General features: G+C 46.8%; 1 protein-coding gene and 1 long non-coding RNA gene across 3 annotated transcripts in view; one reads left to right on the top strand and one right to left on the bottom strand.

The window, feature by feature from the left end:
* Positions 1-450: 450 nt before the first annotated feature.
* On the bottom strand, positions 451-8,237 carry LOC132350744 (uncharacterized). Its single transcript, XR_009497996.1, has 3 exons — positions 7,167-8,237; positions 4,086-4,203; positions 451-534 (listed from the first exon to the last, which is right to left on the bottom strand). It is a non-coding gene; the product is annotated as an uncharacterized LOC132350744 (long non-coding RNA).
* Positions 7,611-27,590, top strand: part of CASP7 (caspase 7) — a 30,846-nt gene continuing 10,866 nt past the window's right edge. Inside the window, exons 1-3 of one of the 2 annotated variants that reach the window (XM_059900179.1) lie at positions 7,611-7,674; positions 8,351-8,418; positions 14,030-14,139. In XM_059900179.1, coding sequence (XP_059756162.1) covers positions 14,030-14,139 — 110 coding nt within the window. In that variant the 5' untranslated portion in view covers positions 7,611-7,674; positions 8,351-8,418. The other variant, XM_059900180.1, reaches the window with a different exon arrangement.

The raw sequence follows: 27,590 nt of genomic DNA, 5'->3' as shown, positions 1-27,590 counted from the left end.
TATAATTCAATAAAACTTAAAAAAATAAATAAAGATGTTTATAAGAGTAGGACGGCAAACTTATTAAGATATCAATTCGTGTGTAGCTTCTGCAAGAATGCAAAACTAAGAACAGATGAGAACTCTTTGAATGCCGGCTTCTGTATGTTATCCTGGACCGTTCCAAGAAGTCCTTGCCTTCCAGGTCTTGCTCAGTCCCTTGCCTCCCAGGCTTGAAAGGGAGCAGCTTGAAGACAAGCTCTCTTCTTGGCTTTGTGAAGCCCCTCATTGCCTTCAGGGATCTACCTAAATGTCACTTAAAACAGACCTTCCAGAAACAGCTTACAAAAGATGGCACCACACGTGTCCCTCTCCTCAGCTCACTGCCTTCTGTGACCCTCCCCCTGCTTTATGCTCTTCACAGCGGTTGCCACCACCTGACCCCTTAAATCTTACTATATCTACCTTTAAAAATTATCCGTCTCCTCCATCAAAATATGAGTTCCATCAAAATAGGATCCTTGGTCCTTGTTGTCCTTTCTGTATCCCCAGTGCCTAGAACAAGGTCGGATATGGAAAAGGTGCTCAACAAGTATTTATCAAGTCAAAGAAATCAACTTAATACTCACACCAAAATACCTACAGGGGACAGAGGTGAAGCCATAGGTCACAGGCCCCATCTGAACCACTCCTCCGCCCCAGCAATTTGTCATGAGGCAATCAGTACCCGGCACTGCCAAATATTATGATTTTTCCAGAAAAGCCAGATATCTGCATCTGCACCTGAAATTCTCTCTTTTGTAAAACACTGGGAATAAAACAATAAAACAGAAACATGGGCAGTACTTAGACGGCAGGTTACCAGTTAGTGATCTGTGGCCTAAAGAAAAGGCTCTGAGGAAACTCTGCTGGAGGGACCCCAGGTGAGGCAGAGAGAAATCAGTAGTGCTTTTGTGTTGTGTTGGGAGAACCAGGGGGAGGAGGCCACAGAGCAAGGGAAGGAGAGCAGCGTTGCCATGACACTAAGGAGAGGGTGCAGTGTGAGTCTCCCCACAGACGGAGAGTGGGCACAGTGCTGCCTTCTCAGCATGGGAAGGAGGCTCTACGTAGGGGCTCTAGACCCAGGAAGACTCCCAGGCTGAAATGTGACACAAGGCAGCCTGAACAAAGGGGAACAGCAAAGGCAGAGACCTAAGACCTACAGGTTCCCCAGACGTTTTGCTCTGTGTGGGATTTCTCCAGCCTTACCTGGACCTGGGCTGGAAGCCCCAGTAATCACAGAGAAAGAACTCTGCCCCCATCCAGAGGGATGAGGAATTGCAGCCAGATTTCCTTTAAAGAAAAAAACTACCTAACACTTCTCTAAGGTTGTGATTGCATCACTGCTACAAGTTCTCGGTCACCCTTGTGAAAACAAGGATGACCCAAATGAAAGATGTTAAATGTGACTCCTACCATCACTTCTGCTTTTAAAAGGCACTTATTATGTATCAGAAATAGTGAGGAAAAACAACCCCGCAGAACTGGAAATGGGACAGTTTAAGGACCTAAAATGAACCCTCGTTGCTGGCAAGAGACACAGAGCCCTCATCTGCTTGATAGACCTTGTGGATGGTCTTCCCTGTGTCCAGCCGACCCCTCTCACATCCAGTAGAGCCCCTCCCCCTTGTCACAGTGATTACATGAGGACCTCCGAGCCTTAGCCAATGAGCACACATGCTCTTCTGGCCCCCGGCATCGGTTCAGACAATGTGTGTTAGCCTGGGTTCCCCCAAAAAACAGAACCTGGGGCAAAGGCTTATGTGCAAGGACTTTATTCAGAAGTATGGTCCCAGGGAACAGAAGTAAGAAGGCAGGAAATGGAGGGGGGAGAGTCAACAGGAGGGTCCTTTCCCAAAGAAGCCACTGGACACTGGATCTCTTGGTCTCTAGCTTCCAAGACGCCACACAAACAACTGCTACCCAGGAACGTCTGCTAGAGGAAGGAAGCGGGAAGGAAGTATCTGTTGGCCCCTGTCTCCCGTTGGTGAAAGTTTGGCCCCACTGGGTTTTAACTCCCCTGCACATCCATGCTGTGTATGCACCCAGGGAGACCCACAGCATCTTATGCCTCAATAGCAACAGGGGAAAAAAGCAAGAGCAGCAACAGTGAAGATGGCCAGGGCCCATACAGAGCTAGCTGCCACCGCCCAGGCTGGACTGGCATACATGGGCAAAGGTCTAAGACAGGTGAGGCTAAGTGGATGGAAAGTGGCTCCTGAGAGGTGTCTGATACATTGTCCAATCAGCAGAGAGCCCAGGACTCGGGCTTGGTGATGGTGAGCCAGAGCCAGACCCTGTAGAGGCTTGTTAATCCTTGATCTGGATGCTTTTGCCAACAGTGTCCCATATTGCTTTGGCTCATTTTTTTTTTTTTTAAGTCTTGACTCATAGGGAGATTGTGATCAATGAAAAACCCCACATTTTCTTTCACATCAATGACTATCATGTTCAGTATACAGGCGATCGATTTCCTTTCGGAACTTAAATGTAGCACTCATTTCTCTCTTTTAAACTGCATCCTGTTGATGGCGGCCCCATTGCTTCAGCCGGTCAAGATCTTTTTGTATCTTGGTTCTGTCCTCGAGACTATGAGGTAATTCTTCCCAGCTCTGAATCATTTCCAGTGCCCTCCAGGGCCATGGATGCCAAATGGTTTTGAAATTACAGAGAGATGACAAATGTGAAGTAACAAGAAAGCTACCAAAGCCTTCACTCCGTCATCGTCACTCTGGTTAGATCGGGCTTGCTCCTCCCGTGCTGGGGGTGCGTGCCTCCCTTAGTCTAGGTTCTCCCAAAAGTGGAGCTTGAGATGAGCACTTGGCCGCAGGTGCTTGCTTTGGGCGGTGATCCCACAAGGCAGGAGTGATGGTTTGAGGTGAGTGAGCCAGAGGAAGAAGAGTCAATAAGGGCCCATCCTGATCTAATTACCACTGTGGGCAACTAGGGCTCAATCTTGCTAGGGACCCTCTGAGGAATCGTGTAGGATGTGCCCCCAAACCGTCCCACTGAAGGACAGGAGGCTGGGACACTTATCCACCCAATTCTCACCTCCCATCAGCTGCAAGTACTCTCAGGGGCAATAACTCCCTACACCTCTAGGGTACACCCTCAGCACTAGCTGAACAGACTTTTACGGCTTTGGAGGAAGCCCAGAGGAAGAGGAGCAGAGAGGTGCTACTGCAGGAACTTAAGGAGGTCCTGGTGCCACCCAAGGAGCTATTGGTGAGCCAAGGGGCTGTGGCATAGGGTACCCCAAGGGTCAATCACTCAAGGAAACTGATTGTGCTAAGGGTAAAGGAAAGTGTTTGTATGAGGTACACCATGAACTCCCACTGTCCTCCTTTCCAGCTGATGGTGTCAATTCTGTTCCATCCTTCCTCTCCTCTGCACTGTGCAAGCTGTGACCAATACTTGGGGTGGAAAATTAATGAAGCGAGGGCTTGTCTCTAGCTGTCATGCTTTCCCAGGTCAGAATTCCCACCCCCATCCCTTTATGTCTGGGAGAATTTGTTGGGGGTGACCACATGGGTTTAGACAGGGGCAGAATAAAGTTCCATGGGCACCCGTTGATGACTTCAGAGTCATGTTCCTTCATGCAGTCATGAGGTCTGTGCACTAGATGGTGGTGACCATAGTTAGGCAAGTATCTTTCCTCACCTTGGGGAAGCCTGAACTTCTGCTGGACCTTTCCCTGGACCAGAGGACCACAACACACACTGTGGGTGGGGTGGAGCTTTCCCTCTGAATCAAGAAATGGATATTCCCAACTGCTGAAGGCCATAGAATCAGAAAGGAGGCAGCCCTTGGATTCAGGATACATAGGTCTAGCTTCCTGGGTCCAGTCAGGAGAGAGAAACCACCCAGTAATCTGAACAGGGAAAGGTTGATACATCAAATGATTAACTATAACAGGGGATTATAATATCAAGAGTAAGAAGTAAAGAGAACTTAAAAAAATACAGCTATTACAGACATAGCACACTTGAAGATAACATATGTATTAGTTTGCTACGGCTGTCATACAAAGCGCCACAGACTGGGTGGCTTAAACAACAGAAATTTACCTTCTCACAGTTCTGGAGGCTGGAAGTCTGAAATCAAAGTGTCAGCATGGTTGATTTCTTCTAAGGCCTCTGTCCTTGGCTTGTAGATGGTCGTCTTCACTCTGCGTGTATCTGTGTACTAATTTCTTCTTATAAGGACATCAGTCATATTCAATTAGGGCCTACCCTAATGACCTCATTTTACCTCTTTAAAAATTCTATCTCTGGGCTTCCCTGGTGGCCCAGTGGTTGAGAATCTGCCTGCCAATGCAGAAGACACGGGTTCGAGCCCTGGTCTGGGAAGATCCCACATGCCGCGGAGCAACTAGGCCCATGAGCCACAGCTACTGAGCCTGTGCGTCTGGAGCCTGTGCTCCGCAACGAGAGAGGCCGTGACAGTGAGAGGCCCGCGCACCGCGATGAAGAGTGGCCCCCGCTGACCGTAACTGGAGAAAGCCCTCGCACAGAAACGAAGACCCAACACAGCCAAAAATAAATAAAATAAATAAATTAATTAATTAAAAAAAAAAAACTCTATCTCTAAATAAAGTCACATTCCTTGGTACTGGTGGTTAGGATTTCAACATACGAATTTGGAAGCAGGAGACACAATCCACTCCAGAACAACATAACATGACATAACTTAACTTGTCACTGCCCTTAGAGGGTCTAAAGAAGAGACTCCCCACCCCAGGGCTGTGACCCAAATCTTACTGGAGAGAGCACGTTCATGGCTTACTAGATGCAGGGAAGTTATTATGGGGCTGTGCCAGTGAAACTTGCTAGAACTCTGTCCTCTAGAACTTTCTGGAAATCTACCCTCTAGGTGCCTGAGAGAGCTGTTCATGGGGAGTTGTCTCAATGGAGGCACCCTGCTACAAAATCACCTGAAGGGGGTGCCAGGGAAGCTGCTAGCTGCTGGGTGCTGCTGGCCAGCAGGCACAGCTGGGCGCTGGGGAAGCCACGTGCGGTATAGGAACTTGAGAAGCCACCCCTTCTGCATGAGCCCGATTCCTCAAAAGCATGGCAGACACACCAGAACCAGGGAGCAAAAGCTTTACTTCCTGCAATCTTTCTCCAGCGCCCCCTACTGGCAAAGCTGAACATGGGGCCACACGCAAAGGGCCCGCTTCCATTTTCACAGAACAGACCAGGGAGCTTAGAGGCGGTGGTTAATAGGTACAGCATCAGTTCCTCCTTCCAGGGAATTCTGCCTGGACCCTGAGCTTCCCACTCACCACTCTCCCCCTTTGCAGAAGTCTGCTGGTGCCTCAGACAGAGTCTGGGTTTGGGCCTGTGAGTCCTAAGACTGGCGTTTCTGTTATTCAAGGGATTATCCTTCAGTGGAGTCCTGTACGAAGCCATAGCCTGGCCTGAGCTGTCCTGTGAACAGCTGGAGAAGCGATCACCGGTGGCACCCCTTGGGGGACGCAGTGCCCGCAGGGCGAGGGTGGGACTGCAGAGCTTGGCAAGATTAGCAGCAGCAGCCTGGTGACCAGAGCAGAGGGCTGGAGGCAAGGTCCAGAGGGACCAGCCCAGGAGCACCCATGAGGCCAGCCCTTGGGAAACCATCTCAATAATGGAGTCGGCGATTTTTCTAGGGTGAAGAGGAAGACTCATGCTCTACTCATGTGAGTTTGGAAAGGAAGCAGAAAACAATGATATGGGCCAAGGCTGGAGAAACACAGGAAATACAATTAGAAGAGAATATCATTTGGATCTAAAGGGTCAGTACAATTATTATAGAGGAAAAGTTCAAAATTGTTTCTTCCCTTTCACATATCTACGATTTTATTTGTTGGTACAGTGATAATCCAGCCTCGGAGCAATACATTTGGAGTTCCCATGCCAGTCTACACTATAGAACTGAAAAAAGAAAGTTTTCCTTCAGACCATCTTTCTACCTGAGCCAGCAATGAATTCCTGTGTGCAACACATTTTAACAATTGCATGATATAATTTATGGTAGAACCTTCTTGTGGATGAAAAATTCATTATTTGTCTAGGCAACCTGATCCTGGTTCTTCCACTAGAAAGCTTGTGATGTTGGCAACCTCTCTGAGCCTCAGATTCTTTATCTATAATATGAGCAGAGAGATTAGTTGTTAAGGCTCCTCTACATCTAACACTGTTTCATCATATTTCAGGAATAACTTGCAAAAACAATTTTATAAATCAGATAAATTAAAGAGTAATTTACTTGCCTTACTAATAGGATTTTTCATTTCTCACGTGATTCACAATTGAATTCCTGCAAAAAGTAAATTATCTTTGTGTCTACAATAATTTAGTTTGCCTGACATGTTGCAAATATGGGTATTTTTTTAAGCATAAATTTATTATTTTTAAAATTTATTTATTTATTTATCTACGGCTGCATTGAGTCTTCGTTGCGGTGTGCAGGCTTCTCATTGCAGTGGCTTCTCTTGTTACGGAGCATGGGCTCTAGGCACACGGGCTTCATTAGGGCCTAGTTGCTCCACGGCATGTGGGATCTTCCCGGACCAGGGCTCGAACCCCTGTCCCCTGCACTGGCAGGCAGATTCTTAACCACTGCACTACCAGGGGAGTCCTGCAAATATGGGTATTAAAGAGAGTAGTGCAGCCTGTCTTAGTCTGTTTTGGCTGCTATGACAAAATACCACAGACTGAGTAGCTTATAAACAACAGAAATCTATTCTTCACAGTTCTGGAGGCTAGAAGGCCAAGATCAGGGTGCCAGCATGGCTGGGTTCTAGTCAAAGCCCTCTTTGGGTTGCAGACTGCAATTTCTCTCTGTGGTGGAAAAGGCCGGGGAGCTCTGTCTGGTCTCCTTTACAAAGGCACTAATGCCATTCACCAGGGCTCCACCCTCAAGATTTAAGCACCTCCCAAAGGCCTTACCGCCTAATGCCATCACTTTAGCGATTAAGTTTCAACATACGAATTGGGGGGTGGGAGTGGCACAAAAGGTCAGCCTATAGCACAGCCATAGTGGAAATAGTGTAACTGCCTGTTTAAAATATTCAGGAATTCAGTATTCTGGCAGAAGTTAATAAATTATAATTACTCCCTTACCCTTGCCTGGGACCAGTCTTTCTTAAACCAAGAAAGTGTCCTTACCTGGTGAGATTTTACGGACAATATTGAAGTCTCAGTCCCAGAGGAGAGCAAATAAAAGACAAGATGTGGTTCTTGCCCGATGTCACACCACGAAGGTTCACTCCTTTCACTCAAGGCGTTGATAGTTTCACAGTCAACATCTCTGGTGTGAATAAAACTGTAATTTCTCCTCAGCTATTTACACCTCAGTGCGACTGTGTTCATTAGCTGGTCCCCTGAGGAGTCTCGGAGAGCAAGGCCTTGGAGGCCTCAGGTTGAAAAAGGACAAATGTGGGAAGGTGCGTGGGTGTTGCGGGTGTGGGAGACGCCGGGGTGAAGTGGTGTTGGGGGGACTCACTGACTCTCCCACAGTAGACCAAGTCACGGCCACGTACCCAGTGGCTGACACATGGGGGCGCTCAATAAATAGTCCATGAATGATTCTGGCGCTACATCCAGGCCAGCAGGCGGTGTTAGGCACTGGGGACGCGCTCTGCAGGAAACGGAGTTAGCGTCCTGCTGCCCAAGGGTGAGAAAGGCGCGCCAGGGACTGGAAGCAAGTTCTGGGAGGCGGGAGACCACGGCGGCTCCCAGCGCGGGCCCCTGGGAGACGGTAGCTCTTGCAGATGTGGGCGCCCCGTCCCCCCGAGGGGCGCAGCCCGCGCATACTGGGGTCAGGGTCTGGCGGGGGAGGCGTCCTCGGGCCTTGGGAACTGGGTCCCGGAGCTGGTGTGGAGGCCGAAGTCCAGGTGTAGACCCGGGCAGCAGCGGGAGAGCAGGAGCGGGGGTCTCCGACGAGCGCCCCATCGTCCAGAGCCGCGAAGTCGGCAGGGCGCGCTCTTCAGTTCGCCTGGATGGGGAGGCCGCGTGCGGCGGGTTTGCGGAGCGCGCTCTCCGGGTCACTTGGAGCGCGGTGCTAGAGCTGCGCAAACTTCGCCCAGCACGCTCTCCGGTGCCCGCGGCCAGCTTTGCCGAGGGCGCCCTCCGGCGATGGCGCGCGCGACAGTTGGCCGGCTGGGCTGGGCGCGCTCTCCCCGAGGGGGCGCGCGGCGGCCTGGTGGTCTTGCGCGCGGCGGACTTTGCGGAACGCGGGGTTCCGGGCCGGAGGCGGCGTCCGCAGCCCCGCCTGCCCGGTCCGTTTCCAGCCCCGGGCGACTCCTCCCCTAGCCGCGTAGGGGCTTTTACTTTCGCTTTCATTCGAGCAGCCGCAGACCCTCTCGGCGGAGAGACGGAGACGGCCGCCAGCTCTGGCCTCCCGATCGTCGAGGGAACGGTAAGTTTGGCCCCCGCCTCCGCCGGCGCCTCTACCGCCCGCCGCCGCGCTTCTGCCCTGCCTTCCCCTGCCTCCTTCCTCCCTTCTCGCCGAGCGCAGTCGGTGGGGGCCCGGTCCCTTCGGGCTAAGCGGCCCCGACGGCCGGCGCTCAACTTAGGAGGAGAAGGCTCTCTGCCACCCACACCATCGCCTGCTTTTCTCAGCTTGTCCTCTGTTCCATTCTGGTCCCCGGGCTTGGGACACCCGGTACTGTTCGGGATTTCGAAAAGAAGGAGGGGTGGATTTAGGAGGGCGGGAGGGGTTCGTTCTCTCGCCTCCTTGCCCGTCAGCTGTGGGGCCTTGGCCCTCTCTGTGCTTGTCTGTGAAATGGGGTTAGTGGTGGGCCCGGGCTGACGGTTGCTGCGACGATGGAATGAGGTGATTGTGGTGCATAGCCGTGCATCTGTCAGGGCTTAGCAGGCTACACGTAAGCCGCTGTCATCTTCGTTCAGGTACCCTTGTGCACGGCTCTCGAAGATTCCTTGAGGAAGCGGAAGAAGGCAGGACTCTCAGGCTGCAGCCTTTCACCACTGTATTCAACTTCGCTTTTTGGGGGGCAGTAAAATTATATGTGGGTGATTCTGAGTCATTCCCAGCCTTTTCCCTTGAACTCCTGGGCTGGCCAAGGACGTGGCCCTAACCTTAGTTTACTTACAGGCTATTTCCTCCTTTAGGGCCTATGGCCTGACCTTCATCCCAGGTAGCCTGTCACCGCCTAGGTTCATAATCCACTTCTGCTTCCTCTTAGCTCTGTGGCTTTGGGCAGGTTACTTAACCTCTCTGAGAAAACTGAAGTTTCTTCTGCAATACAGCCTCCTAGCAGTGTCGTGAGCATCAGGGGACAGTGGAGTACTTCAGTGCCCAGCAGAGCCCCCTCCCCCTCCAGGTGCCGGAGGTGAACAGTGGAGGTCCGCTGGGCTGCTTCTCTTTGAGCCTTTTAGGAAGATTGTCTTCATTGGGGCAAGAGTGAGGCACAAGTTGTATTATGTCACTTTTCGGGGGAAGCAGCTGCAATGAAATTCAGACAGTAGCTGGGAACTGATTTCCTACCAGATCTGTACCAGTCGCCTATTAAGTATGTATAGAAATAATCACTAGAGGAACTTTTTTTTCAGTCTCCACAAAAGCTGTTTAAAATATTAATGTGATTTTAAAATACCAGTGAGGGTTGACAGTTGAATGTTGTCTTAGTCTTGAGTTCTGTGGGCAGTGGTGATAACAGGGACTACTTATTGAACATTTAGACACCATGCTTAGCATTTTACATGCATTGCTCCATTCATCCTCATAGCCACGTGTGACTTAGGCATCACCATTTTCCCATTTTACAGATGACGAAACTCAGGAGAGGTTGATGTAAACCCCTGGAGGCGCTGATTTAAACCCCTGGTCTGTGGTTCACCATAACTGAGTTCTCAACCGCCCTCCTAGGTCCCTTTGGTTCTGTGGTCTGTCCCATATCAACAATTTATTCGGGGCCCTGAAAGATTAAAAATTTTTAAGTACATTTCAGTTGTGACATTTATAAAGAAATTTTGAGTGCCTACCATGTACCTGGCACTTTTCTATAACTGGAACTATAAAAGGATGATTAAGATAATATACAAATAAGAGTCCTAGTGGACAATAGTAAGAGTAATGATAATAATTAGCAGAGCGCTTACAGAGAGTGCCTGACACTGTTAATGCTTCATGTGTATTATATATTCATTTATTTAAAGAGAAGATAGATGTTTTTAACAATTGAAGCAATTGAATAAGCAATATTCCCTTGAATGGATGACTGCTCTTTGCAGCCTGAAGCATTACAGAGGGAACGAATACAAGAAAATAATGCCAGGCATGCCCTCTCCAAGTAGAGCAGACTGAGATAGGCCTGAAATGTCTTGGGCTGTGAAGATAAGCAGAAATAAAAGGTCAACACCAAGCCTTGGCTTGACTGATATGATGTGACCAAGGTCAGGCTCCCCACTCGGTCACCACTCTCGTTCTGGGTGAACTTGATTTCACCCAGAAATTAAGCCCAGTCTCATAGGAATAAGAAAGTCACTGAATGTTTAGCCTTACAGATTTAAGAGTAAAGCCCTAGCACTGACTCGTTTTAGACGCACACTCTGGCAACTTGTTAGAAGGGACTCTTGCTGCCCTCCTAGACGGTAAACAGCACCAACCCAGAAAGATGCTGTAGGTTTCACACAGAAGACCCTTCTGGCCTAGTGTTTGCAGAGAAAGTTCTGGAGATCCTCCCACCACTGAGCCATAGAAATCAGCCTGTCGCTAAGTCCAAAGCTCCCTCCAAAAATCTGGGAGGGATGCGGGATTCAAGCTGAGCCCCTCCGTCGATGGAGCATGTCAGGTGTTTAACGGACATGCAGTTCCCTGTGCCTCCCTCACTTCCACCCTCTCTGCTTCCCCTTCTCAGACCTCAGGTCAAACATTTCCTCCCCTGAGAACCCTCCCTAATTCCTCTGGGGCTAGGTCAGGTCCCCTACTGTGGCCGCAAGTTGTTCAACCTCATGGCACTGATCACGGTTGTCCGTCAACATTTGTGCTGTTTATCAGTGCCTGTCTCTCAACAAGGCAGGACCAGGTCAGGTGTATCCCCGGCTCCTAGCACACACCTGGTGCCTTGGACTTCCAGGAAATTATATCTATATATAATGGTCACATTGTTATATCATCATACTTCCTAGATTCAGTCTTTAAGATTAGCCTTAGCAAAAGACTCAAGGTTTCAACAACACATGTCGAATTTAGTGTCTTTTTCTGGTGGATTTTGTATAATATTGTTAATTTTGAAAATACTTCCGTGCTTTGCTAATAACAATCCACAGTGAAAAGTAACTAAGTCTGTATAAAGGAAATGAAATAAAAATGACTGAGTGTTTTCTGCATGCGTGGACTTAACGCTCATCTCCTCTGGGGATGGGTTATCTCTGTTTTCAAGAAGCATTTTGGGTCCTAATCAGAAAAATCTTACTGCCTCACAACTGGAGACAGGTTGGTGGCTATGATGGGGGGTTCACGATGTGTTGAGGAACAAGATAGCCATCGGACTTCTCATTGTCTTTGTAAAGATCCGGCTGCAGGATTCGCCCTTCCTCTCACTTCTCTCCTCACTGCCCAGCTCACCCCTAAATAAGCTGCAAGGTGACATGATAATGCCTCTCGGGACTCAAGGACACAAGGTTGGCGTTTTGCCATCTTGGATACCTCCCCCCAGTTGGATTCCTTCTGCCCACCTCCAAAAGTCATTGCTTGTGCTCTGGGGCACGGGTATTCTGTGAGATAGATGCCATCTTGTTTTCCAGCGGTGTGAAAACATCCCTGGGTGAGCCTGACGGGAACACAGACCTGCAGCTGCCAACCTGGCCCACTGTGCGATTGCTCAGAGATAGAGATCGGCAGGAATTAGAGTCTGGAGAGGTTTCCCTTTGTTACTGAAGGCCAGTCCCTTTACGGGAAAGGACACAGGACTTGGTTTAGGAGAAACAACTCAAGACTGTGCTTCTGACCAGCTGTGTCACTTAGCTAATTCTCTTCCCTCAGGGCGTTGATTTCTTCCAGCTTCCCATTCAATTAATATTTATCTAGCAAATGATTTTTTTTTAATAAATTTATTTTATTTATTTTTACTTTTGGCTGAGTTGGGTCTTCGTTGCTGTGCACAGGCTTTCTCTAGTTGCGGCGAGCGGGGGCTACTCTTCGTTGCAGTGCACGGGCTTCTCATTGCGGTGGCTTCTCTTGTTGCGGAGCACGGGCTGTAGGCGCGCGGGCTTCAATAGATGTGGCACGCGGGCTCAGTAGTTGTGGCTTGCGGGTTCTAGAGCGCAGGCTCAGTAGTTGTGGCGCACAGGCATAGTTGCTCCATGGCATGTGGGATCTTCCCGGACCAGGGCTCGAACCCCTGTCCCCTGCATTGGCCTGCAGATTCTTAACCACTGCACCACTAGGGAAGCCCGATCTAGCAAATACTTTTTGTGTGCCAGGGGCCTCTGCCATGATGAACTTACATTGTCGTGTTTGAACCAAGCAATAAGTAGAGTGCAAGTAAACAAGATAAATAGAAGGGCTGTAGAGGGACTGGGGGAAGGGAGGGAGTTGGTGAGGTAGGTGTAATCCAGGAGGACCTCCTGCAAAGGTGCCATTAAACTGAATTCTGAAGGTTGAGAACTAGCCAGCTGGGCAAAGATGGCCTGTCCAGCAAACATTTGGGTGGTGACTACCAGAAAGGGAGAACCAGAAGCCCTGATGGAAGCTGAAATGAGCATAGCGGGCCCAAGGATGCTAGGAGGCTGGGAGGCCGAATGGTGTGGTGGTGAGGGGTGGGTTCTGAGTGCTTGTTTGCCGGCTTCAGATCCAAGTCTAGTTTACTAGTTACTTAGCCTGGGACTAGTTACTAACCTTTTCTAACTGCAGCTTTCTCATCTGTCAAAAGGCAGTGATCATAGGGCTGATCTAACAGCATTTGGGGGAGTGTTAAATAAGATAATGCTTATGAAACAATTAGCACAGCAAATAATAAGTGTGAGTTTCTATTCTTATTATTGCTATTTTTACTACTTAAAGTAAGGGAAGTAGAAGGTGAGTAGGGGATCCGACTGGCTGGCAGTTAATCCTAGATCAGGGGTTGGCAAACCTTTTTTGTAAAAGGCCAGGTAGTAAATATTTTAGGCTTTTTAGGCCACATGATCTGTGTCACAATTACTCAACTCTGGTTGTGGTGGGAAAGTAGCCACAGACAGCATGTAAATGAATGGGCGTGGCTATGTTCCAACTTTATTTACAAAAACAGGTGGTGAGTATTTAGAGTGAAATTTTTAGCACTGAACACCTGTATGTAGGAAAGAAGTAAGGTCACAAATCAGTAAATTCAGCTTCAACCTTATAAAATTAGAAAAAGGAAGAACAAATAAAATTCAAAGAAAAACCAAACAAACAAAAAAACAGGTGGTGGGCCATAGTTTGTTATCGACTCCAGTACTAGATAATGAAGACCCTTAAGATCCAAGGAGTTCAGTTTAAGGTTTGAACTTTTAGATTGTAGGGATCTCATGAAGATTCTTGAGCAGGAAAATAGTTTGATGGAAATCTACTCTGGTAGAACCATGTAAAACCATCTGAAACAGAAAGAGAACTTTATACTCCAGGTCGCTGCTGTTTTTTAACTGGGTTTGAGTGATGTCGGGCAAAGGATGAGCATCTTATAACCTGTCAGGAATTTAGGGGGAGTTTCTTGTTGTTACAGACTTTGACGAACCTTCCACAGCTTCTCATAAGCAGTGAACATTTAACAAAATCGTGAATGCTGGATCAGAAGCTCCCAGAGGGGCAAGGACTTTGCTTTCTTTGCCACTGTGTATCGAGTCTCTGGAATGAGGCCTGAAATGGAGCTGGCACTCGAGCATTTGAATGAGTTGTTGGTGCAGCAGCCCTGGAGCCCAGATATGCAGTACTGGTCATCTCCAGGCTTAATTAAAAGCTGTGTCACTGAATGAGTGTTATTTTAAAATGTCATGACACCAGGGATGCCACTGGGTACCAATTTTCTGGTTGGTTTTTTTCCTTCCAGATGGCAGACAGTCAAGACCATATTGTGGAACAGGGGGCTGGGGACTCAGCAAGCAATGACACAGTTGATGCGAAGCCAGACCGGTCCTCTTTTGTCCCATCACTCTTCAGGTAAGTTTCCTTCCTTGCTGAGTTAAAGAGGGACCCTGGGCCACTTCAGCCTACCACGCCTCTGCCCTCTCCACCCACCCATGCAGAAGCGGACCTTCAGGGGAGGAGGTCTGTGCTGTGCGTGGGAGATTTGCACAGAATCCTGCCAGCTGTGTGTGACAACACTGGGGTCCCCCTGTGCACTCCCCTGTCCCCAGGGCAAGCCCAGGTATGGGGGAGCCAGGCTCTGGGGGGTCTCTTGCCGCGGTGGCAGCTGCCCAGGAGTGAGGGGCTGTCCCCGTCAGAGGTGATTTGCCGCTAACCTCCTTCGGGGCAGAGCATGGGCTGCTGCCGCCAGTGGGGCCAGGCTTGGCTGAAAGGCAGAACTGAGGGCCATGGCATGGGAAGTGGTAGGGTGGCACTCTGCCGATTCCTACCTTTTCCTTCTTAGAGTTCACTTTTGAAGTTCTAAACTTTACATTTAATAACAATCGTAACAGCTTCATTTGTTAAGCTTCTGTATGCCAGCTCAGTAACCCTCACAATCCCAGGAGATGGTTCTACTCTTCCCGTCATTTAACAAGTAAGCTAAACTGAGGCATTAAGAGGGTTAGTAGCCTGCCTTTCTGGTGGCAGTTAATAAATGGTAGAGCTGAGATTAGAACCCAAACGGTACCAGCACCACTCCCTTAACAGCTCTGCCGTGCTTTCTATTTAAAAGTAGGGCTGCAGGGATGTGGAGGAGCCCCTTCCCTCCCCTCCTTAACCTTGGTCATGGAGGGGCAGTGAGTGGTATTCCCTGGCAAAGAGGCAGGAGTGGTCTGTGCATCAGAGCATCAGACTTCTCCGTAGCTCCTAAACCAAGCCCCACGGCGGAGGGACAGCGAGGGGGATAAAGGGTGAGGTTAGGGAGTGCTCCCAAGCAGTGTTCGGGAGGGTAAGAGCTGGTGATGAGGGGCATTCTGGCTCCCTGCAACATCCCGCAGAGATCCTTTGGTCATATCATCCCAGACATGACTCGGAGAAGTGGGAAGGCCTCGGCATCCTGGATCCAAGTTCCGTTGGCACTGGTTGCCATTGAGGGTCAAAGATATCTGATGAGATGACCAGAAAATACAGCTCCAATTACTGAAAACTTTTCAAAGCCATGAGTTCAAGTGGTCCAGGCTAAGCCACTCCCCAGTGCAAACCCTTTAGAGCAGTGGCCTTCCAATGTTTTTGCTCACATACCCCCCAAATAATGTAAAACTACACACCACCTCAAAATAGTTGCAGAGGATGTAGTAATATTTCAGTTTTCCCATCTCTCTGAGTATTCAGGTTAAGCAGGTTGCCTCTAAGTGAAAGAGAAACAGGAATCGTATAACAGCCATTTCATACGTCTTAGTTAGCTGATGCGGCAGTTTCTATGTGATCTAAGATTTCAAGGAGGGTGAGAAGTCCACCCTTCTCCTCTCTGGTGGGAGATGGGAAACTGGGAAAGGGGAGGTGGTATCATATTCAGGCAGACCAGTTTTAGGAAAAATACAAATGGAAATTGAGGATCTGGCAATTCATTCACTTAAAATTGTCTTGTCTGCACCCCTTGGAAAATCTCTGAGTACCCTGGCTGGAGACCACTGCCTTAAAGACCCATCATTTTGCAAAAATAGGTGTGGTCTGTGATGTGGGTTTTTTTTACCCCCTTAAGTTCTTTGGAAAAGTAAATAAGCCTGGATAATCTTCTGTATTCTGGTCCACTATACCTTTTTTTATAGTGTGGCTGATATTGATGTCAAGCTACATATTATGAAAATAAACTGAATATTTAAATACTTGCAAAATATTTAAATTAAATTCCATTTTATGAACTGCTTATTTTAGTTGTGTGAATTGCAAGACACGATTGTTGAATTATTAAATGTATTTGAACTACAATAAATGTCTATTTAATGCCTTATTCATCTAGGTTGTGAAATGTTAGTTGTTTATTTTCTTTGCCTTCTCTAGGCATCTGACTCGTACCCATGTGTTAGGTTGTACACGGACCGTCTACCAAATAGGCAATCAATGCAAATAAAATTCAATCAGGATTTGCAACATACCCGTAAAATTTAGATTTTTCCTTCCTTTTTTTTTTTTTTTTTTAACTTCAGCAGGATAGAAGGTCCTTTCATCTAGTAAAGTATCATTGGCTTTAAAATTAATCACTTGAGATGCCATTTTTGGTCACATCCATTATTTCATTTATTCATTAAATACTTGCGGCGTGACAGAGAGAACTCAAGTCCCTTGCCCCAAATCCCATGGTTGATTAGTGGCAGAACCAGGATTTGAACCTGTATTCCCCTGCCTCTCAAAACCAAGCTCTCGACCACCAGTCTCTGTTGCCGCCTTTGTGTACCTGGTCCTGTGTGTGGCCCTGGCGCTGCAGCCAGGAGCAAGAACAGCGAGGTCAACGTGGCCCTTGCCGCACTCACATTCTGGTGGGGAAGGCAGACATGGAGCCAGTAACTTCGGTGTGATGACCCCCGGAGGGGACAGAGCAGAGACAAGGGGAGATGGGCTGAGCCAGATTTTAGCAGGACTTGTCTGCAGGTCACGTAAAGGATTTGGAATCAATCCTAAGGACGGTGAAGTCACTAAAGGATTTTAGCTGTAGAGTGACTTGATCGATTACACCTATGGAAACCCACAAGACCACTCGAGCTGCAGCATGGAGGGGAGTGCCCTGAGGAGGGGTTTGTGGCGAGGGGACGTGAGTTAGGAGGCCATTGCTGCTCCCCAGGCCAGAGTGGATGGTGTAGATGGAGCAGGACCGGGGCTTCCAGAGGTGCCTGGGAGGTAGAAGCCACCAGACTTTGACCAAGTGGAAGGAGAGGGCCGAAGAAGGGAGGGACGAAGAGGCAAGTGGCACCTGCACCCCTGGGAATAGTTGAAGGAGGCTCGTGCCCACTGAGCCCCCTTGCTCAGCAAAGAGGGAAAGCCGTGTATATTTCTAGTGTCACAGTGACAGAACTGCACCAGCATTTGCTGCCTCTCAGTGTTCCCCTGACCGTGCCTGCTGCCTCGGCTTTGCTGACTGAGACCTCTTGAGAAACTTGGCTGGCGTCAGGGACCTTGTATATGATGGGGTGAGACTCTAAGTGTGATTAAAACAGGGTGATCTGAAGCAAAGAGGGAGTGTCCCTTATCACACCTGACCCATGGACACCCCGCACTTACCCTCTGTGCCTTAAGGATTCTAACTGGGATTGTTACCTGTGACTCACTGGGGCGACCTGAACACAGCACTAGATGCTGGTTGTTTCCTGCAAATCTGGCAGGTGTGCAGTAGCCCCGCCCATGGTCCCCGCTGTGGCGCGTGGGGAACTTTGCTTCCCACACTTCAGAGGTGTGGGCGCAGCCTGGGGGAACATCAATGGCTGCTCCCTGCAACTGACGGCAGGCACCTTCCCCCTCCCGTCCCATCCCCAGTTCCCTTCTCTAAGCGTCAGAATTGCAGGGAGGTAAGGCAGTGGAGGGGGCAGTAGCACCCCCATCCATCTCTAGTCGAGGACCCTCACCCTCCTCTGGAAACTTCAAGTATTCTGGGAAACGAAAAGACGCCTCTTTTTCCCCCAAAAGCCTGGGTGGGACTCAGGTGGTCCCAAGCCCTCACACTTGTCTTGGCTGTTTTGTGTCAGTGCCACTAGATGGCATGACAACATCATTTTATTTCCATTTTGCTGGGCCCTGAATAAACCAGGCAGTTCCTTAATTCACTTTTCTTAAAAAAAAAAAAAAAAAAAAAAAAAGATAGAAATATCTTCTACTTATCTGATTATTGGAGAACATTTGGAAAACACAGAAAACCACAAAGGAAAAATATTTAGAATGTAAATTTTACATTAGTAAAGTGCTTGGACTTAAAAAAAAATGACTTAGAAGAAATAAGTACTGTCTGCCCTCTGATCCGCATCCGTGGATCTAACCAACTGTGGATCAAAAATATTGGGAGTGGAAATTCCAGAAAGTTCCAAAAAGCAAAACTTGAATTTGCTGAGTGCCAGCAACTATTTACATAGTATTTACATTGTTTTAGGGATTATAAGTAAACTAGAGATAATTTAAGGTATAAGGGAGGATGTGCATATGTTATATGCAAATACTACTCCATTTGAAATACGGGACTTGAGCATCCGAGGATTTTGGTATCCTCAGGGATCCTGGAACCAATCTCCTCGGATACGAAGGGCCAACTGTGTGTGCACAGTCTGTGTTCATTATGAGCCGTAGTTGATGAACAAGGCATCCTGTCATCTGCGAACTTGAAGAGGGATCCCTCTTGATGTAAAGGTAACCCTAGATCCTGGCCTGGGTTACCTGTCATGCAAGGCAACGATGTGGTCCCTGCCCTGGATAGAAACTCAAGTTCTTAGTGAATATCTAGGCACAGGTATAGAAAATAGCTAACAACAGGAAGTAACTGATTGCAGAATTGTAGAGTATTGGGAGCTGTGGGAGGCTGGGAGAGGAAGGATGAGGGCGGGCCTGGAGGAGTTGGGACTTGTCAGAGAAAAGGCAGTGGGGTTATCAGGGCACTAGAAGAGCCTGCCTGCCGGGGCCAGAGCCGTGGTGGGAATGATGGCCAGGCCCCACGGCACAGGTCTGGGAAAGTGGGTAGAGCCCTTGGACGGGCTGAGTTTGATCCTGGTGGCACCACTGAGAGCCATTGCACATGTAAGACCAAGCCCTGCACAGTAGCCTGGAAGATGTCCCCCCTTCCAGGAACACTTCAGCTGTGAAATCAGAGGCTCCTTCCTGAGTTCTGCTCCAGGTCACTGTTAAAGGAAATAAAAAACAAAGTAGCAAACAGATTGCACATGCTCTCAAATTTCCCCAGGGCCTTGGTAGAGCCTGGGGTGTTTTCCGGGGGTGGGGGGGGGGTGTATTTATCCTTCCAGTTCCCTGGTGAAGAGGGCAGGAGAAAAGGCTTGTTTTCAAAGCTTGATAAGCTCCCTACTTTTGAAGCACAGGCTCAGATCCCATGAGCTTTCTCCTGTGTATCATCTTTGTGTTCTGACCTTTGTCCCCCTGGAACGTGTTTCATAAATGCCACTTGGTTGTAATTCTTCTTTCTCCTGGGCTGCAACTTGAGTTGCTCCACCAATTGTGTTATATGTAAACAGGTCCCTATTTTTTTTAAAAAAAGTGTTATTTGTGTAATTATAAGAAAGATCCAGGTGGCCTGCCTGTTCATTTGGAGGCTGGTAGGGGAAGTGTTTCAGAAGAAGCAATGCTTTGGAATTGGAGAAAAGAACAAAGAAAGCAGACCTCAACTCATCCCAAGGACTATGTCCCTAATTAAGCAAAAGCAGAGGCCAGGTCTGAGCCCCCTAAAAAGAAAAAGAACGTTAAAACATACCCAGGCAGTTTACTTTTCAATAAAGGAAGCCTTCAGATTCAGACTCCAGAATACTGGATGCCTGTCTCCCAACTTTTTATATAGAGAGTAATAAAGATTTAATGCCATATTTGAAGTAGTCATGATACCACTTAAAATGACAGCAGTGCTGGTGTGGAGTTGGACAACCTAGGTTCAGATCCTGGCCCTGAGTCCCACTCTTTAGTTGAACAACTAGAGCAGGTGTTTTGACCTTTCTGAGCCTCAGTCCCCTCATTTGCATGATAGGGATATGAATACCTATCCACTGGGTTGTTTGTGAGAATTAAATTACCTGATAAGGGAGAAATCATAGAATCATAATTTCAAACCGGAAGACTCCTTGAAAGGTAATTTATCCAGTTCCCCTTCTGTGCAACGATCAAAGAAAGTGAAGGCCAGAGAGGTAAAGTCCTCTATCCATAGTCACCCAACAGGACCAAGACCCAGGTCTAATTTGGGGTCCATTTTCCCCCCCGCCCCTTACATCAAGTGCCACCCACAAGTGCAGTGGCATCTAGCTATTCAACCAAGTGCCACCCACAGGTGCAGTGGCATCTAGCTATTCAACCATATTAATCCACCAGCGGGGTGGTTTTTTTCTTCCACCCAAGTGGGTCAGCAAATTTAATTCTTCATTGAAACTGCTCCCTTTCTGCTTCACTTCAGCTGAGAGATGGTATACAGACAGCATTTCAACAGGGCTAGCGACGGGGTTTCTGATAAAGAGGGCCACGTGCGCATTTCAGGAGCAGCGAGCCACACCTCTGAACCATGGTCACGGGGTCTAAATCTTTGAAGCCATGACTTCTACGTGTGTAGAATACCTCTAGTTATTTTAGATTATTGCTTTTCTAGAGGGGAAAAAATAAGCTCTAAAATTAACAGAAAAAGTGAGGAAGGGAGGTAAATGTCAGGTTTCCATAGTGATAGAACTTTTAAAACACCATTAGTGTAGAATTAAGTCCAGTAATAGAAGAGTACTATGAAAATAAGCCCCGTTGCTTCTCAAGGGAGCTCATAATCACAAATAAGAAATGTGCATTATGGCCTTGCACGTTCAAAGCCCAAGCTTGCTGGTGCTTGGGGCTTTCTGTCTGGCCTGCATCTGATAGGGTGAGTTTGTATACTGCTCAGCTGAAAGTGAAGAAGACAGATGAAGTGGTTGTGTAAGAATCAAGACTGAAGTGTGTGAGCTGTTCGCAGTTCTGGAGCTTGCAGCCACAGTACAGACACCACTGTGTCTCCCACTTCATTCTAGACTATTTAAAGAGAATTCAGTCCTTTATTTCCCCCCGAATGATTTTTTTCTTTGAGTCATTTGTCAATTTTTATTGCCAGAGGTCTCTGTTCTTTTTCTAAGGGGGAAGTTGGAAACCTGGAGGCTGATAATTCTTCTCCTTAGCCTATTTTAAACTGACTTTGTTTCCCAGTGTAAATGTACTTTTGCAAATTGAGTTTCAGAGAAGAATATACGGAGCCAGTTTTTTCTCCTTCACAAACCTGAGGATGGCAAGTGATTAGGAGGTTTCCCAGGAGTGCAGGTGTTATAACTCCCCTTCATCAGCTCCACACCTTTCATTAACTGTGACCTTGAACCAGGAAATTGAGAAAAGCATTGCTTAATAATTTTGGTTTTTATGCATCCACCTCTTCCTCATTGCATTTGGAGGGGTGAAATGGGAAAGTGTGGTAACTCCTGAGTCATTCGCTTTATCCAAGACCCTTGAAAAATGTTTATATGCCTCACTTGAAAATTAAAGTATTTGGTATGCCTCTATGGTCTTTTATTTTATTCTTATATTACTACCTTGAGGACCTTTAAAAGGAAAAAAATAACCTAATGAATTTGAACTCTCTGATTCAGCACAAACTCACTTCCTATTTTTGCTCACTCACATATAACTTTACATACTTTGCACTTCCTATGTGTGCTGTTTTGCCACCTTTTGTAGATTTGGCACTTCGGTGGGTTGCCCACATCTGCGTGCTCATCACTTTAAATAGCTGTGTAGTATTTTATTCTCCTGATACTCTGTCCCCTGCTTAGCCACTTCCCCATTGTTTCCAGTTTTTCCCTCTCAGAGATGGTGCTACTGGCTGCATCTTTGTGGAAATGTGGGTTTTTTCCCATGGGACCCCAAGTTCCTAGGAAGTCGCTTTTTCTCTAGGGAGCTGTCCTGGAGTGGGGAGCATGCAGCCGCGTGGAGCCTGGGCATTTCTGCCGGTCAGCAGAGAAGGGGGAGGCCAGTGTGACTTTCCCAGCCCCAGTGTGAATGGTCCTGTGGAAAACTCCAGCGTGCAGTTCACTGCTGATTCAGTCACAGGCCTTCAGGGCCGGGCGGACTGTGCCAATCTTCTGCCCCTGCTGTGCTCCGAGCATGTTGAGTTTTTATTATTTCAGAGAAGAAGGAAACTCGCTGCCGGTCATCGCAGGGCGAAGCCTAGTTCTGATGCAGAGGGGGTTGCTTTCAGATGGAGACATGAGGTACCACCTTCACTCTGTCCCTTCCTCTCGGTCTTGTTCTGTGCCTTGGTATGTCAGGACTGCTGGGAATGCCCTCTACTGAAATCCTGAAACCATGAATGAATCATCCCAAAAATATTTAGACAAAGCAGCTACGAAAACCAGAGCTCTAGTTCCGAATGAAGCAGCCCTGGGGAAATGTGTGCCTGGTGGTGTGTTTACTTTCATGCTGATGAATGTCTGCAAACAGACAGAGCTACTGGGAATCCAATTCATGGAGACACTTTAGAAAATAAATAGGAGCCAGTTTGCGTGCTTATATTCCCTTCCAAATATAGAAAGGTGTAATTCACGTTTCGAGCAGCCTGGGGGATCTGTAAGAAGATAAAACCTGTATTTATTCACTCTGGTGATGGGGAAAATTATACTTGTACCCAGAGTGGATTGTAAAAATTTTTCCTGCACTTTCTGAGGCTTTTCACTTCTTTGTATAGTAGGTACAGTATTTTTATCTTATAATGTTTTCTGGTATGTGTTACTGTAGACTGTTCAAGGAAGTCTTTCTATATAAATAACTATCAGAGCTTGGTGGTAATTCTTTGCCTCTTGATTTTGCTGAAATGGCTGCGAAATCTGAGGTTCCAAAAAATGGCTCTCGACCTGAGAAGTTAGGATAATCTCGGTCCTTCCTGATAATCAATGCTGGTATTATCTGTGTTCCTAGCAGAGATTTGAGCTTACCAAAACATATCTGGGAAATGAAGATAGTGGTCCTTGCGCATATGAGCGAGGAAATACAACACCAGCAAACATGAAGGATGGTTAGGAAGCACCACAGTTAGCCAACCTGCTTGTGTAAATTAACTGCTCATTGTATTTGAGTGCACACTTGAATGCACTTCCTAAGTCAGTCTTTCTACCAGGCTTTTGTGGTTGTTGTGACCTTGCTTGTCCAGCCCTAACCAAGCACAGTGATTTCGTGGCCAGATTTGTTGTTTTAAAATCTGCAGCCAATTGTATATAACACATGAGCTTTTAAGAGGATTTGGACCTTTTAATTCACTGGTCTGGTTTATCATAGCCTTGCACTTAACAGCAGGTTCCAAAACCAGAATCCTGTGTTTCTCCTCAGTGTAGTAATCTTGGCCAATGTGTTCAGAATGTAAAAAAGTCAAGTTAAAGACTGAGTTTATCAGCACAAAATTAGCAAAGGGAGGGAACAAAATGGGTCCTAGCGAGGGTACAATGGGAAGTGATAGAATCTGGCTTTAAAAATGCCCTGGCCAGCCTTTATTTGTTACATCTTCCCATACCTTTCGTTTGTACTTTGCAGAACAAATGGGGGTAATGGTTATTAACATACTTTGTAAAGCATAAAACCCTATTAAAAAATATTAATGAAACAACAAGGTCCTACTGTATAGCACAGGGAACTGTATTCAATATCCTTTGATGAAACCATAATGGAAAAGAACATGAAAAAGAATGTATATATTTATATATGTGTAACTGAATCACTTTCCTGTACAGCAGAAATTAACACAACATTGTAAATCAACTATACTTCAATAAAATAAATTTTTAAAATATATCAGTGATACTTGTTCCTGGTGACTTAGGGACTATCTTACGTGGTTCCTCCACCATTTGTACCGTTTGTCAGATTCAGGAGAAAGGCTGGTTTCCACTGATCCGAATTTGAACGAAGTGCGGGTGCCCACCTGTTGGGGTCTGTGTAACGGCAGTTCTCACGTGTGCTAGCGTCTTCTGCAGAAAAGGCCAAATGAACCCAGGATGACAAGAACAGCCACTTTTAGAAAATCTTGTCTTTGGGGGAGGATCGCCAGCTGAAGAAGTTTCTAATCTGGATCCTTGAAAGCTTCTTATCACCCTGTTCATTCCCACCCCGGCGCCCACCCCTGGAGAACCTGCGGTGCTGAGCTGTGGATCAGACCACTGCCATCTCTCTGTAGTTGGCTGATTAATGAGCACCATCTCTTTGGAGCCCTTGAGGGCCTTGCTTCTGTCCAACAGCAGTTGTTTATCTGATGATCTGCTTGGCTCTGACCATTGATCTCCAAACAAACAGTAACTCTTTATGAGCTGCTAGCACTTCGGTCACAGAGCTCACCTCCCCCGACTGTGCTGATAGTGAGTTACAGGGCCACCAAGGCGGTGCTGGGGACTCACCCAAACATTGTGCAAACAAGGGAGAATAAGGATGGCATTGCTTGCAACGTGGCATTTCCTGGAAGCGTTTTGGTTGTGCTGTTAATTTCAGTTTAATGTTCAGCTCGGCTGTCACCTCTGGGAGACCTTGCGGGTTTCGTGGAGAGCCATAAATCCCACACATGACCCTAAATATAACCACGCTGCTGCCCAGGGCCGCCTTCCACAGGCTGTACTCCTCGAGGCATATCTCATTTGACTTTCTAGCCAAGAGCTAAGGGGCCCAAAGGCTGCAGCCATATAGAGAGCGGTGTTTGATAGGGTGGGACGAGCTGGTACTCTGTACCCTGCCCGGGAGGAAGAGGGACTAGCCCGCAGGGACCTCTGCTTCCATGGGCTCTGGAAGTAACGAAGGGGCTTGAAACAAGAGTGGAGAGTGCAGTGAAAGGTGAGGGCCAAGCAGGCCCAGGCAGTGGGCACACAGGCTGGTGCTGAGGCCCTCAGGCTTCAGAGGATATGAGCGTCTCCAGGACAATACCCGGGCCTGGCTCTGATCCCCTGGGTCTAGGGCGAGGCCTGGGAATCTGAATTTTAACAGAGAAATCCTGGGAAAGGGACTTGGTGTCAGACCTCAGAATAAACCTGGACACTACCCCTGCCTAGCTTTGTGATCTTGGACAAGCTAATGTAATCTTTTTCTATGAGATATGGAGTTAATGTCTCACAGAGTTGTTGTAAAGATTACATGAGATAATATATGTAAAGCGGTAAGTGTTCAAAAAGTGGTACTTATTAGAACTTTATTTATTATTGTTGTTACTATTGACACGTAGAGGAAGAAGGCTAGGGAGAGGGGTAAAATCACAGTGGAAACCAGAAAAATGGGGTGTCCAGGGACGCCTTTCAACAATTCGCACAAAAAAGTATGAATCCAAAAAATCCAAAAAGTAATTTTCAAAACAGGTCTTGAAATCCACTTGCAGCAAGTGATTTTTAACTATTAAATAATAATTTTTATTTTAATCTTTTGAGTAGTTAACTTATTCATAGATAGAAAAAGAGATATACGGTCAAAATTCTTTCTCCTTCCTGCTGTCCTGCTCTGGGCTCCAGAACACAGGTAACCACTTTTGATGCTATTTAATAAATAACATGAGTAATAATAATGATGTTTATTTATTCAGTACAACTTACTACATGCCGCACATTGTTCTAAGTGCTTTGTGAATATTAACTTCTTTACGAGCTCTGAGGCAGATGCTATAATTTTGTCCTTTTTACAAATGAGGAAGCTGAAGCCCAGAGAGGTTAATACGTAACTTGCCCACGATCATTCAGCTCTGTGGTGGGGCAGGGTTTCAAACCCAGGCAGTCCAGCCCCAGAATCCATGGATTTATCCTTTATATCATCCTGCAAGAGTCTGTTTATGCAAATACAAGCAAGATACGAATTTTTCCTGACACGTAGCACACTGTTCTCATTGTTTTGCCCCTTTGTTTTGTTCCACCCTTAACACTGCTTATTACAAATCATCCCACATCAGGATAGGGAGAGCTTCCTCATGATTTTAACAATACTGTGTGTTTTAGATTCAAGACCCTCCCTTTTACAGTCCAGCTAGGAAGTAGAGGCCGAATTAGATCTTGATACTTGCCCTGCTGGTTATTATGGGAGTGAGTGGCAACTGAATAAACTTAGGTCCGCCAACCAGGTCTTTTCATTGAGGCCTGCTATTAAGGTTCAAAACTGGACGTGGGAACCCCAGGGGGAAAAAATGGAAGAGAACTTGTCAGTCCAAAAGTGTTTCCAAATAGTATTAGGTGTCACACACAAAAGAAAGACTCAAGCAAAGTGATTGCCCTGTGTTCCTGCGGAATCAGCTACTGGGGCTCCCTAACGTAAGCCCCTCTCAGGAATCAGCCCCCTTCCTATATGTGAGGCTGTACTTAATGTTGTCTCTGCAGCAGCCTGGCAACAGCAGCTGGCAAAGTGGAAGAGATGGCATTGCTCCCACAAGAGGGAAAATGGGGTGAAAGGGAGATAGATAATCCCCAGGAGAAGGGACCCCAAAGCCTCACATCTAGTAGGTGGTAGACTCTAGTCTCTTGGACTCTTTTACTTGTGGAATCTATCCATAGGCAATAGACTTTAGTCCACCTGGTTTTTTCCTGGCTCCTTTCCCCTGGTGACTTCTCGACAATCATTTCTTCCTCTTGTTTGTCTCTCGTTACATGCTTTAAGCTAATCATCAGGGTTTGCTTCCCCAGACTTAAGCTACAGATGGAGTTTTCCCAAAGCCAGTGCCTCTTAGGAAGATGAGCTCAATGGGATCAAGTTGATATTCACTCTCTGATACACATCTTTGGTGTGGGAAGACCTGAGTTTAACAAAAAGCTATTTGAGTTAGAAGGAAAAATTAATATGGACTGACTCAAATCCAGAAAGAAGAAGCAGATATTAAGTTCATTTTGAAAAATGAGAATTCAGTTTAGGGGAAGGATAAGAAAGGGAAATTGTCCTTATCTCCCTTGAGATATTTACTGGGGATAAGAATCACATTTCATATTCCTTTTTAAGGTATTTTTTATAACCATGGAAAGTGTTTTCTTTAAAGTGTGTATATCTTTATATACACACTTTTGTGTTCCTTTTTTTTAAGCAGTTAGTTTTCCAAATTCTATTCTGATAGAAACAGAGTCCTTTTCTTTTTTGTGTAAGTTATATCTGAGCCTGTTTTTCTTATAAAAAATGCTCACTGGTGTAGTTTGGCTTATGGCAGCCTAAAAAAATCACAGCTTGTTTATAATTTGGATATCATTGTACAGTTTGTTTTAAAATAGTCTGTATTGCAGAAGACAGAAGTGAAATTTTCTCTCATAAAGGGCATAAACTTGACCTCCAGCCTGCCAGACGTAATGCTCCTCTTGTTAGGGTCTTCGAGTAGGCTTAAATTAGCTAAAGTCCTCTCAGGAGCCAATGACAAAATGCAGGTGAGAATTTTTTCAAGATCCCAGCCCATAATAAGCCCTGACAAACGCTAATTGTTGTTATTATTACCTATAAAATGGGTGTGATTATGCCCCCTCCACCTACCTCAGAGATGTCAGTTGAAGACCGACATCTTTCTGACTTACCTCACTCTGTATGACAGAGTGTTTTTCTCTTTCTGACTTACTTCACTCCGTATGACAGACTCTAGGTCCATCCACCTCACTGCAAATAACTCAATTTTGTTTCTTTTTATGGCTGAGTAATATTCCATTGTATATATATGCCACATCTTCTTTATCCATTCATCTGTCGATGGACATTTAGGTTGCTTCCATGTCCTGGCTATTGTAAATAGAGCTGCAATGAACATTGTGGTACATGACTCTTTTTGAATTATGGTTTTCTCAGGATATATGCCCAGTAGTGGGATTGCTGGGTCA

This window comes from Balaenoptera ricei, chromosome 16, assembly GCF_028023285.1.
Source record: "Balaenoptera ricei isolate mBalRic1 chromosome 16, mBalRic1.hap2, whole genome shotgun sequence".
In the NCBI taxonomy this organism is placed as follows: Eukaryota; Metazoa; Chordata; class Mammalia; order Artiodactyla; family Balaenopteridae; genus Balaenoptera; species Balaenoptera ricei.
The sequence above is the reverse complement of the archived record's forward strand: the minus strand, read 5'-3'. Positions and strand labels throughout refer to the sequence as shown.